The sequence below is a fragment of the Azolla caroliniana genome, unplaced genomic scaffold (assembly GCF_043228905.1).
Source record: "Azolla caroliniana isolate FFs.n. ecotype wild unplaced genomic scaffold, voAzoCaro1.0.p SCAF_3, whole genome shotgun sequence".
Classification (NCBI taxonomy): domain Eukaryota; kingdom Viridiplantae; phylum Streptophyta; class Polypodiopsida; order Salviniales; family Salviniaceae; genus Azolla; species Azolla caroliniana.
Genome location: NW_028230438.1, coordinates 21329603 through 21343047, shown reverse-complemented (window position 1 = coordinate 21343047; position 13445 = coordinate 21329603). Strand labels below are relative to the sequence as shown.

General features: G+C 38.7%; 2 protein-coding genes across 2 annotated transcripts; one reads left to right on the top strand and one right to left on the bottom strand.

The window, feature by feature from the left end:
• The first annotated feature begins 273 nt into the window (after positions 1 to 273).
• On the top strand, positions 274 to 4274 carry LOC147866544 (protein S-acyltransferase 21-like). The gene is made up of 9 exons (XM_087317001.1): positions 274 to 434; positions 555 to 668; positions 1235 to 1576; positions 1684 to 1752; positions 1937 to 2008; positions 2133 to 2264; positions 2492 to 2572; positions 2815 to 3024; positions 3094 to 4274. Exons 1-9 carry the CDS (start codon positions 393 to 395, stop codon positions 4012 to 4014), a joined length of 1983 nt encoding a protein of 660 aa, XP_087173127.1. The 5' UTR covers positions 274 to 392; the 3' UTR covers positions 4015 to 4274.
• Positions 4275 to 5749: 1475 nt separating this feature from the next.
• On the bottom strand, positions 5750 to 7884 carry NDHL (inorganic carbon transport protein-like protein). Its single transcript, XM_087317000.1, has 5 exons — positions 7634 to 7884; positions 6941 to 7027; positions 6725 to 6829; positions 6199 to 6293; positions 5750 to 6119 (listed from the first exon to the last, which is right to left on the bottom strand). Exons 1-5 carry the CDS (start codon positions 7844 to 7846, stop codon positions 6032 to 6034), a joined length of 588 nt encoding a protein of 195 aa, XP_087173126.1. The 5' UTR covers positions 7847 to 7884; the 3' UTR covers positions 5750 to 6031.
• Between the last annotated feature and the right edge of the window lie 5561 nt (positions 7885 to 13445).

The following is a 13445-nucleotide window of genomic DNA, read 5'->3' as shown; positions in this document are numbered from 1 at the left end:
GTTCTTTTTTTTTTGAATTTTAATTTTAATTTATTTAATTGTATTTATTTATTTAATTTTATTTAAAATTTTAAGTTTTATTGTATTCTTATGTATTATTTTCTTCTTTTATAGTTTTTATTTTTATATTTTTTATGTTTTTATGTTTCTGTTTTTTGTTTTTATTTTTATTTTTATTTCTAATTTTGATCACACTGAAATTGGTGCAAATTTTTTAAAATAATTAAATGAGTAAATAAATACGAGCCCTAAAACCCCTGCAGGTTTTTGAAAATTCAAATCAAAATCCGACCGTTAATTCAGAGCATCTCCATATGCATCTCCATCTCCATCACTCTGCTCTTCTCTCAGAGAAAGTAAAATAGAAGAAGAAGAAGAAGAAGAAACAGAGCATGAGGCGCCATGGCTGGCACCTTCCTTTCCACAGATTGCAGGTTTGCTTCTCTTCTTATTCTAACAATGAAGTGGCCAAAAAAACACTCAAAAAAATCAATCTTACACAAACATATGTAAATATTTACTCTTTTTATGCATCTCTTCTTTCTTTCCTGCAGATTACAGCGATTCTATGTTTCATTGGATTCCTATGTTCGTTTTATTTCTTCTCTGCATCGTTCCTGGGAAGCACACAGATTGTTGCTACATTTACACTGCTCTACACTCCACTGGTAAGAGGGGCGGATGAAAAATCCACGAAAATATATTCGACTTTAATGCAAATTGATGATAGGGTATATGACCAAATATTTGATTCAATTTCAAATAGAGTTCATGGATAAATCCTGGAGTTTAGGGTTCTTTATCATAACTACAATAGATACTTTAGCACGTATATAACCTAACACAAAAAAACCCTAATGAGATCAGAGTATTCATTCATTAACAAACCTTAACGCTAAATCAGCTCTCATCTATAGTATTCTTCTCATTCACATAGCCCTAGCTAGGGCTTTCATGGACATATTCAGATTGACTCTCCATTCGATCAATTCCTCTCAATTCTTAATCTCTTTTCATGGGTAGCAGCTAGGTAGCTAGCCGTTTCTATAGCCAAGATGACCACCCTAGGTCCATGTCTGGACCATAGCGCTCTGAATTGTGGCTGAAATAGGCTCAATAAGAAGCATTAAACTCTAATGAGTGAATGAATGGTATCATAACCATACAAAAAAAAAGAGAGTTTTCCACCTCTGTATTGGCGAGATTGGGTTGTTAATGATTTGTATACATACAGGCGGTCGCGGTGTTCTTCTTGTATATAAGATGTGCAGCCATCAATCCTGAAGATGAAGGCATATCCATACACATCCCAATCAAGCCATTCTCCACAATGCCTGCGACGAATGCATCGCAAGAGAAGCTCGATACGATACAAGACTCCATCTTGAAGCTTGAAGCCCTTCATTCCCTGGCGATCCAAAGCCACCGCAATGCACGAAAAGGCACCCTCTCGGCCCTCACCCGGTTCCTTATGCTCCCATTCCAGTGTATAGTAGGCCCTGACACTTGTGTCGAGAACAGCACGTCATCGCAAGCTATGGCCAATTCTCTCAATTGTATGCTCTGCAACCGGAGGGTATGTATGGGCATGGGGGAATTTTAATCTCTTATTCTTTCTCCGATCATCTAAGTCACAATTTCTGATCATTGTTAAAAGAAATGAATTACATTGAAAATTGGTAGGTAAGCAAATGTAGCAAGCATTGCAAAAGCTGTGATAAGTGCGTGTATGGATTTGATCATCATTGCAAGGTATGTTACTTTGATTTTCTTTTTCTTTTCTTTTTTTTACTTAAGAGTACGTTTTCATCACTTTCTTTTTCCATCATATGTATATAAACATATATCAAACATTTGATCGCTTTACGGTGGGTTCCATTGTGTTTTACTATTATTATTCAGTATGCTTATATCTGATACATATTCCATTGAGCAGTGGATCAACAATTGTGTGGGAAAGCGGAATTACAGTACCTTTTTGTCCTTGATGTGTGTTACTGTTGGATTTGTAAGTTCCTCTATTTCTGAAGACGGTCTTTTGATCAATCTAAATTTACCCTTTTGAATGCTCGTTTCTTTTCCTCCTACTTCTTTGTACTTACAGTGTGTACATTTGCTTATGTTTATTGTAGCTTCTTTTAGAGGTCATCACTGGAGTAATGGTGATTGTGAGGTGCTTCCTTCATGACCATGGTATTATGACTCAAATGATTCATGAGAAACTAGGAAACGGTTTCTCAAAAGGCACAGTCGTTGCTATTGTGGTATGTCATTTTCTCGTCAGTAAGTTTTTTGTGACCGAGGTACATATTGTGAGAACTTTTAAGAAGTTACAAGTAATGTTCCACACAAATAAACTAGATTTTTATTTCTCACATATATGAACACTAATGTCTTTACAGTGTCATCAGATCTTTTAATTTGCTCAACCATTTTGTACTTTGTGAGAACTTGGTGTTTCTTTTTCTCTTAAAACGGTGGTGTGGCACAGCTTATCTCTTCGAGCGTTTCACTTGTTGCACTTGCGGCTGTGGGAGAACTTTTGTTATTCCACATCCTCTTGATTAAGAAGGTAATATACACGTCATAGATATTAATGTTATGTGATAATCATACATTAATGTGAGTCAGTTAAAGCAAAGACCAGTCCATTAGCTCATGCCATTTTTGTCATAGTTCAGATAGCCATCGCATACTTGGCTACTTTAAACATATCATTACGTCTATGATTGTCTCATATTAAGCTACATTCATGTATGATTTATGGATATACTCATAGATAACACGCTTGCCTTTTTTTGTACACTCCAATAGGGCCTTACAACCTATGACTATGTCGTTGCATCAAGAACCCTTAATGAACTGATGAGTCTAAATGAGCAAGACATTGAGCACAACAATCCACCTGTGTCCCCGGTGAGCTCGCTCATGAGTAGCCGGAGTATCGGATCGAGTGCATTCGGAGCTCAGTATAGGCGAACATGGTGTACACCTCCTCGGGTGTACTTGGAATCAGACAACCAGGTAATAACCAAATGTAATCCAATAGGGATCTAATCCAACATGCACACGACTTATATTGTTTTTCCCCAGGAAGAAGTTGCTCCACAATTGCCTCAATGGAGTTTGCCTTCTACAGTAGATCCTGATTCAACTTCTTCATCCACCACTGCAACGACTATTACAATGCCCGTCCCTACCCTTCCTGTACTTCCATCACACCCACACCCAACTCGTCCATATCGTCACAAAGTGAAGATAAGCCCATGGCAACTGGCACGTCTGGACATGGATGAAGTGGCAAAGCTTATGGCAAAAGCACAGACGGCAGGTGTAAGAGGTCAGAAACGGCGACAACAACAGTCATTGCCTGTCTTTGGCCATCATGCATGGCCTCCACTGGAAACCACCCCAGGATTTCAACTAAGGCCATCATTGTCATGTGAGGCAAAGGACATGCCATGTCCATCAAGCTCTTACCAACATCATCCACATGTTCATGGCTTAGAGCAAACAACCGGTACATGGACCTTGCAAACTCAGAATAAGCATATGTATCCACCTTCTGTAGGAGAATTTCGGCATACCCCATCACCACATGACAACATGATGTGGAGCCACTGTAGCTCTCCCTTTCGCCATCAAGAAAGTGAGCCACACTCTCCCCCCACTCGCAATCAAACAGGTAATGAGATAGACAATGGTGACATGTTGTCGCCTCCACGGGTAGCAAGTGATTTCATGGATAGTCCCATTCCACGGCGTCTCTTGTCTAAATCATCTCCAGGTTCGGCTTCCAAGAGTCCACTCATGAGGTCTATGGACAGTGGTAATGGTGATGACGACGACCAAGGATGGAGATACTCTAAGAGCAAAAACAAATTCCTAGCTAGGTCCCTTAACTTCGAGGAAAGGGAGGGAAGCTCCATCGAGTTGGACGGAGCTTCAATCTTCTTCGGAGGGCCATTGACTTGCACAAGTACTTCACCATCAATGCATTCTGATGGTGATTGAATGAATTGATGATGACGCATAGAAAACAGAAACCAACAAAGGGATTCAAGATGTGTTTTGGCCATGACTTTTTAAAGAGTCATTATTCAATCTTTTTTATATGTTCCATCTTTGTACTATAATTGCTACCCCATCCATCATCCTACATAGTCACTCTCTTTCTATATATATATATATATATATTCATTTATTGTTTTTGGACACCCCTCCTTGAGGCCCAAATTTTGCTGATCAATACATGATTGATTTTCTTTCTCAAATTCCCTCAAGTGAGATGGTGTATATTGGCTATCACTTGGTTTATATAGAACATCATTGTGTTCTACAATGATGGTAATTTTGACATGTTATAAATCATCTTCCTTGTTTTCCTTATCTTATTACGCTAATAGGTGTGCATCAATTTACCATTTGAATCTTGTCAATTTAGTTGGTATGCCTGCTAGGACCCAAAGTTGCTATCAGCAGATCAATGTTAAGCCATTTGAAGATATGATGGCTTATCTTGTAAAAAAGGAGTTATAGTTTTCTTCACCGTCATGAAGATGCATAGAATTCTGAATCTTTGAGTGGAGTTCAACATTCCATAGTACAATTAAGTTCATCTTATCACACATGTCCTGTCCATCAAATCCTTGACAAATACAAGGTGTCATTTTCTGTAGCTCTCTTGTGAGGTAAGGCAAGGATATCAACTAATTGAAAAACACAAGATGTGTGGCTTTCTGCACTTTGTGTGACAGTGTACATTGAACTTCTAGTTGCTTTCTGTACATTGAGACTAGCAAATGGATCTTCCAAGAGTTGAGAAGGCATCACATGTATTCCTTGACAAAATTGCATTTGAGATCAAAGCATAGGCTCTCATGTTGATGTTGAGGTCAGGAATTCAAACACCATTCTCAACCAAATCATAGATCCATCAAGATAGTGGCATTATGGGTTGTCATGTTATTTGGCCAACAAATTCAGTTAGCACTGGATATTGTGGTTACTATCACTAGTCTAGAGTTTTTTATTTGAGCTCCTGCACCAACCAAAGCACCGTTCGAATAATAGTTTGAGTTAGAACATGATCACACTATAGACAAGATAGGCCTCACAACATCAAACTACTTTCATTAGAATAAATAATGTGCATAAAATCCTCTGTTAGGTTATTAGGATTGCTCTTGAATATGCATTCCTTCAACTTCTCTTGCCACTCTCTTCTCCGCTTCCTTGCATTCAGATAGGTTCTCCCAAGTGTTGGCCTCTGATGACTGATGTGACAATGAGACCTCTCTTCACCTACAATCCGCATCGTTGATTCCATCCTTTTTTGAAAGGGATTACACCATTAACAAACATGCTATAGCTTATTACTAGTTTCTAAATTAACATGACTTTGTTGCTTCCTAGTCTCGCATCTCATCCACTTTACTTGTGTTTCTATGTCTTCCTTCCCTTTTATAGACGTTCATCACATTGGTCAACCATGGTTCACATGATGGGTCGATGAGACCACTCTGCTGTTCCAAACAATTCATGTGTTGTCCACATGTCTAATTGCTTGTAATGCTTGTGCCGCAAGTTGTTGTCATAGATCCTCCATTTGCACTTACCATTGGGTTGCGTGCACTTCTCATGCATCCTTATCCTTTAATTTCTATTTGTTTCAACTGACCTTGATTGCCAGCATTTCCATTTCTTTACAAATCACAATTTTAACACATTAGTAGGAACTTCACTCATATACGAACAAATATGAGATACACAGATACACCTTCCATAAATACTTTGCCATGAAGAGCATCTTCATGTCTTTGCAAAGTCATAATAATAATAATACAAAGACTTTTACCACAGGACATACTGCAGTTCTAAAGAAGCTTGACTCAAACTATGAACGAATATTAGAGATACACTTTCCCTACATATTATGCGAGAAAGCAAAAACAGAGGGAGCCAAGACTTCTTATATATACACCCACACCAAGATTGATATAAATGCCAATAAATCGATATATATATAAAATCACAATGGACGTATCTCATCCCAAGGCTCCTTTGCACCATCTCTTGGTAAGCTCCGGAAATTGATAAATGGGGCTAGGAGAAGCATCCTAGATGTTGAAAATCAAAAACAATTTAAGACTTCAAGGAAAGGCCAAATGCTGTAGAAATTAGAAGAACAATTCTTACCCTGGGAAAAATAAGAATACAAGTCCAAATTGCAAGATTGCTTCCGCCATTTTCCTTTTAAACCATCGTCGTTCCAAGTAATAATACAAGAATAGCTGCAGAATAATAACAAGTAATGTAGAGTGAACACTAACTTTTGAACTAGGCCAATCAAACTCTCATCGCACATGGACATACATTTTACACACCTTGGGATGTCTGATGCTTGAACTATCAAGACATTCATGAAAGATATGTTGCTCAATTTAAGGGTAGTGTGTCTGCAGGGTATTCGTAAATATCATTGTACAAGTAGGCCAATCAAACAGACATTGCACGTGGACATATATTTTAAGTATCCTACGATATCCAATGCATGAATTATCATGACACCCATGAAAGATAAGTCGACTTGTGTCAGGGTAGAGCATCAGTAGGGCACAAACTCTTTCTTTATTTAGTAAAAACCCTCAGTATAATTTGCTAAATTGTCAAAACAAGCATTTTTAGCACATTAGAGATATTGAGTAGGCACAAGATCACAAACCGGAACTACGAAAAGGTATATGATTGCGAATGAGCCAATGATGAGAAAAATCTCCAGCCAGTTCTCCGGCAAATCAAAAGGCAGCGCATGTGCAGGAGGGCTTACCTTGATACAGTAAAAAAGCAAAAAGTACAATAAAAATCAGGAGTTTCCTTACTACACTTATGTTTCAATGACAAGTATTAAAAAAATTTGAAGAAAGGACTTAAAACTCACCATAAGTAAACTCACACCTAATGTAGGCGGAATCAAGCGTTTCAAAGTAGCATTCTCAATGTTGTGAATCATATGTTTTGGCAAAACCTGTAAGGGAGAATAATGGAAATCATTTTTTCCATCATCCTCATTGTCATCTCTCTATATTCTACCACAAATATTGATCCTGATCCCAGTTACTATTTTGATATCAACCTCTAAACGTATATATATATATATATATAGAGAGAGAGAGAGAGAGAGAAATTACCCTAATACCCAAAAGTTTTCGTTATTTCCAGAAATTAACACCGGCCAGCAATCAAAGGAAAGAGAGGAAATGGAAGGAATTGACCATTATGCTCCTCAACATATAGCACATACAACTGAGAGAAGGGCACGGCCAAGGAAATTCAAAGAAAAATCTCAGGTGTGTGTGTGTGTGTGTGTGTGTGTATAACCTTGAGAAAACAAGTGATATTTCACCATTCACCATGAAATTGCAGAAATAGAGCACACAATTGCTCTTTTTCCTTGAGATGATGACTAAGGGCGGAACTTTGGAAAGGACATTCCGAGAGATAGTGAAAATGTACGCGCATTCACGGGAAATAACGAAAACATGAGAGAATGAGGGAATGGGACTCAGAGGCAGTATAAGTCTATAGGTGCATATTAGTATATTATATATATATACATATTAGATTATATTACCTTGAGAAATGGGATACCTGATCTTCCATTATCAGCAATGTTAAAGAAGGAAGAAATCGGAGGTGTCTTCCTGTGACAGAGAGCTCCAGGGGGTGCCTTGTTCATGTTCATGTTGCAGCTGAGGGGGCAACTTTCTACTCTTCTGACAGCCTTAGAAGTCAGGGAAGCAGAGAGGAGAGCAGGGCAAGAGGAAGAGAGAGGCAAGGTCGCCATAGCCACAGAAACACAAACAAGCAGCACAACTCTAATCCCTTCGTCTCTTGCCGTCCTTCGTTTCTTCCTTCGCCCACTTCCCCTGTTCTCCATGGAAAAACATGTATAAAACAGACCCCAAACTTTCATGAAATTACAACCCATGGCCCCCCCCCCATCCATCGGACATCATCACGCAACAGGCTACTTCTTATTTACGGTTCGGTTTCGGCTTAACCGGTTTGTCCTTGTCCAAACCAAACCTGTTAAAGCCTTAACCGGTTTCAGAGTTTCCAAACTTGAACCATATCGGTTCCTAACGAAGTTAAGGTTTAGCTTGGTTTGGCGAAACCGGTTTGAGCTCGGTTTCGCAAGGCTCAAGCTGAACTAAACTGTTTAAGGCGGAAACAGTTATTACCGGTTAAGGCTTGGAGGGAGGGGGAAAGCAAATTTATCCTCCCAGTGGGCAGCGCCCGCCGCCTGTCGTCGCGCCGTAAACCCGCCAAGGCCCTAGCCTTGGGCCTGGAGGAACCAACCCATGGGCCTAGCCACGGTGGTAAGGCCAACTCCTCGTTCTCACTCCTTTCTCCCGCAAGCAACTTGAACAGAAGAAATCGGCCTCCTCATTCTCGTCAAATGACGCGGCCCTCCCGGCTCAACCGCTTGCTTGGTTACATTTCTGTAGTTTTGTCGATTCCCGTCTCGGTTTTTCTTGTATGCTATCGGCAAGCAAAAAAAATGCTAGCGGGCCTACCACGCTTCGCGCCTGCGTCTTTGCCAGATAGAATTTGCCAGTAGTGCCATCCTACCCAACTTGAGGATTTAGTTTGTCCCTTGCAAAAATATCTTTGAAGAACTTGTACATATTTTCTAGGTCGATCCTTGCGAGCGGATATGGGTCCTAGAGGATAGTGTAGAAACTCTTTGCCTGTAAGTCGTGCCTGAAATCGGTCGGCGGCGAGGAATTGACTGGTGCTACATTCATTGCTTGCTCGAAGGCCCATATCCGCGCAGGCAGTAAGCAACATATTGGTTTGTAACAAAAACAGCTTAGAAAAGAAAAAGAATAAAGTTATTTCCTATTAAACTAGTGATTGTAAAGAAAAAAAAACCTTCACAACGCCAAGGTATTTTAGCAAGACACTACATGAGACTTTCACCCTGGATGATATATGGGTTCTCATGAGAAAGAATGGTTGGTTTCCTTTTAATGAAGTAAAATCCACACCTCGACGCTGAGAATCCCGTAACGAGTGAGTGTTTATTAGGAACCGAATTGATGGGCTTTCCCTAAAGTAACACCAAAAGTCTACCTCCTTTTCGTGCGTCCTTTCTTTCGCCTCCTCCTAAATAAATTCACTTTCTCTAAAGTACCCCAATGGATTTGTTAACAAAGTTCTATGATATACTTATCTTCAAGCCAACCAAGCACCTTTAGCACCTTATTTTGCATACATGTTCCAACTCTAACTCCAGGTGGAGTATAATGACTCTCATTGCAATCAATCGTGGCTACTCCAATATTTTAATTAATTTTGGTTTTCTTTCTATAAACTTTGGGTCCAGCCAAGGAAATGGTGAAGGATAGTGATTAACGGCATGACTATACAATTTAGCCATCACCACTTAAGTAATTTGAGTTGATAGCCAAACTTGCTACTAAGTTTGATTAATGCAGGTGAAGGGCCTTTTGGTTGTTTGTGAGGTGGATAAACGACCTTCATGCTTATCGTATCATATTCTCTTCACTTATTGCAGTTGTGTGTGGTAATCGAGACTTTGCTTTGTCTATGGCCATGATTGTATCGCGGTTGGTTCGGGCGGGAAAGCAAATTATCCTCCCTATGGGCAAACCGTTTTATGCATTAACTAACCAGTAATAACCATTTCCACCTTAAACGGCTCGGCTCGACTTGAGCCTTGCCAAACCGAGCTCAAACCGGTTAAGGAGGCTCGAGCTTGAACCGAATCGAACGGAACCGCCAATTCGTTTAAAATTGGTTTAACGGCTCGGTTCAAGCTTGACTCGAGCCATTGCAGACTCCAACATGCCATGGCCTTGGCCTTTGACCTTTGCCCTTCTTCATACACGCACTTCCGCACCTCAACTTCTGCTTCAAGAACCATCTCTTTTTATCACCAAGAGTGACCCATCTATTCTCTCCCCTCCCCCCCGCCCCATCATTCGTTCATTGTTCAACCTACCAAATACTCCCATGCTTCACATGCACGACCGAGCCCCATGCCAATCCTAGCGTTTCTACAATGTCGAAGTCTTGCCACAAGTGCCTAAATCTCTTCCTACTAGAATAAGACATATTTGCTTCTTTGCATCCTTGAGATTGAAGTGGTGTACTTTGCCATTGATGTGGAAAAGGGTTTTACGATGTTGTGCGAGAGATATCCATGACATTGCACGAGTGCCTGTTGTAGAACTTCAACATCCACGCCCCTTGCAAAATTAGAATTCACGTAGTTTAAAACACTATTTTTGGAGTCATGAAAATCGATATTGAAGTTCTTGGTTCCTTGATATATCATAAGTTTCCTCGTAGCTTCATAAAACATGCCTTATGGCGTTTTCTAATACATACTAATGTAGTATGTTTTTTTGGAAGAAAAATTAAATCATGCAACCCTTTTTTTACAACATAGATGAGCCATAAGTTGGCTTACTACTCCCATTGCGAGCTTAATGTTAGGCCACACATTAATCACTTGATACATAAGACTCCTTGCGATTGACACATATGGGATCTTAGCCATCTCCATGTTTATCTCATCAAATTTATGACTTGTATCCTTTCCAATTTTTTATATGGAGGCAATGATGTAGTAGAGACCTTTCCCTCTTCCATATTGAATTGAGAGAGTATATTTCCACATTCTCAATCTAAGAGATCCATAAAGTCCCTTATTCATATCACAATAAATTTGCATGCCCTTTGTTGAGAATCAAGCTCAACTTGCTCTAGTGCGTGAACTCACCTTGAGAGTGAATAGACACTCCAACAGTCAAGAGTCACTATTAAGTCACCTCTTTGTATTCTAGCATTTAGTATGAGTCATAGAATCATATTCTATGACACATAACTTATGAGCTTTCACATTCCCCATGCTCCATGAGTCTTGTAGTTAATGAAGAGAGAGGGTGACTATATAAAGCACCCTCCTCCCACCTTGTATGATGTTGAGTCTTTCTCCTTTGTCAATATACTTTTACCTTGCGTATTCTCTATGTTTCACTATCTCTCTCTCTGTCTCTTACACACACACATAACTCACATATCTTCCGCTTCATAAGAAACCATCTCTTGATTCTTTACACCCTTGAATACTTTATGGCAAATGAAATTCTTAAACTTTATTTCGACTCCTCGAGTGTTGAGCATACCATTGTCATCGAGCTAGGTAACGATTAAGTTACCATCTTCGACACTCTTTATGTAGAGCCAATGATCATCAAAGTTAATGCACGATACTCTTCATTTTCTGGAAACCATTTGCAACCATTATAGACCTATGTGTATCACTACGACGTCATTTTAAGTAACCTCCATCTCAATGACCCATTTGCAAAACAATGTTTATTGTCTTTGGGTTGAGTTGCCATATACCAAGTCTCACTTTTCCAATTTTGTTTGCATTTGTCATCATACGTGATAGCCATTATCCTAAGATAGTTCACATCATTAACGAATCTTGAAGAGGATGAGTCATCTTCGTGTATTTCCTTGAAGCAACATCATGGCTAATCAAATCTTAGGTGCGCGTGGAAACTAAGGCTTAACAAGCTTTCTTTCATGGTGCTCACATGAATTACGCTTGCACTGATATGAGCATGATGATCTTCTCTAGAGCCAGATGCTGCTACAAACTTTGTCACTCTCACATGAGACAATGTATCATTCAACAAACCACAATTCCTCCTTCCATTAGACACCCCCCCTTAAATATGACAATTGATGGAATACTCAATAATCTCATACTACATAATCCCTCGCAATATATTCCACATATATGAAGTATTTATTCTCACATTATTCGTTTATCAGTGTATCTTTGAATTATATTTATTATTGTTTCATAAGGGACGAGGATTCCCTTGTATGCTTATGTAGCTAACATGTTTCGGTTTGGCATCTACATTTGATTAATCACATGAGAGGGCATGTGAAGCTTTTTCTTGTGATGTGAACACATTGAATTAATTAATTGGGGTTCCACATTTTTTATGTTCGTACCTCTACTTTATCACCATTTCTCTATCTCTAATCTTAATATACGATCCACTCTCAACTAAGAACCCAATGTATAGACGATCATCATAGCAAGAAAGCCCCATCAAAGTATGGATAACAATGGAACCACAACAATAGCACATATGGTTCCACCCCTCAAAGAGAAACAACAAACATGTTAAATAAAGCATAGTTGTTGAAGTTGGCATGTTTATTCTCCTTTCATCATTATCAATATAAACCTTACAAAGAGGGTTATTGTTTGGAAAAGCAAACATCTCCATCTTCACCATCGGTAACATACAAATTATGAAGAGGGTTCTTGTCTCAAAAACAACGTAAACCTTATGTTGCAAGCATAAGGAATGGACGACAACATGTCATCGGTATGACAAGAGAGCCCTCACACCCACATTATGGTGATAGGGATCCCATGTTGAACCATCCACACATGCAACTATTTGCTAGTATGTTGAAAAAATCTAAGGCCAAACCCATGTATCCTCTAACCACTATATTAACAAATTAAACCAAGAATTATTATATATGTCAACCCATAAAGGAGTCAAAGAATTGATTGCTATCAGACTCCAGACCCACTAGAAGTAGGAGTCATGGGCCCAAACTTAAGAGACACATGAGCTTGCGATATGTATATATACAACACATGAGTAGAATTCTCCAATAGGCTAGAAGAATCACAACTAAGATATCTTACATTTTTTTGTCGTAAGGTTAGGTTTTTACATATAAACTTGACTATCTACAATTATAATTACAAATAATAACGTTTCTTTTTTAGCTTCGTAAATCCAAGAGCAAGCTTCCAAGTAAGAGTGTCACCTCAACCTAGTTAAAGAATTGATGAATTATCCTTGTTTATTAAAGAACTAGAATATAAGCAAAATTGGCACAAATTAGAGAAGGTGGCCACAGACATTGAAATGGATGACAACTCACATATGACGATAAAAATTGCTACCTCTTGTGATAGGTATGCATTTAACATATTGCTATTGAAGCTCAGAGTGATTTGATGAACAAATTGGTCAAGTTTTGGCAAGTGAATTTATCATTGGAAGGAGGTTAAATAAAGTAAATGAAAATGAAAATGAAAAAGAAAGAAGGGTTTTGTATATATTTTATAAGTCATATATAGTAAAAGAAGTGCTTCCACCAACCTGTCATCTATGTAAATTTATATATGCATAGTGAGTTCTATATCATAAAAAAGTTGTTGTCCATATGTCTCGTGAATTACAGGCCATAAAGACATGGATTGACAAACATCCTATATACTTGTTGTATGCATATATGTTGAAATGAAGAAAAATAACCCAACCTATAGTTTAAATCATAATCCACCACGATCTTATACA

Excerpts from the sequence above, each read along its gene's own strand:
- NDHL (XM_087317000.1), bottom strand. The coding sequence starts at position 7,846 with ATGGCGACCTTGCCTCTCTCTTCCTCTTGCCCTGCTCTCCTCTCTGCT. Across the intron at positions 6,830-6,940 it reads TAGGTGTGAGTTTACTTATG|GTAAGCCCTCCTGCACATGC; the intron begins GTGAGTTTTAAG and ends TACTGTATCAAG. Across the intron at positions 6,120-6,198 it reads GTATTCTTATTTTTCCCAGG|GATGCTTCTCCTAGCCCCAT; the intron begins GTAAGAATTGTT and ends TTCAACATCTAG.
- LOC147866544 (XM_087317001.1), top strand. The coding sequence starts at position 393 with ATGAGGCGCCATGGCTGGCACCTTCCTTTCCACAGATTGCAG. Across the intron at positions 435-554 it reads TTCCTTTCCACAGATTGCAG|ATTACAGCGATTCTATGTTT; the intron begins GTTTGCTTCTCT and ends TCTTTCCTGCAG. Across the intron at positions 2,265-2,491 it reads GCACAGTCGTTGCTATTGTG|CTTATCTCTTCGAGCGTTTC; the intron begins GTATGTCATTTT and ends GGTGTGGCACAG.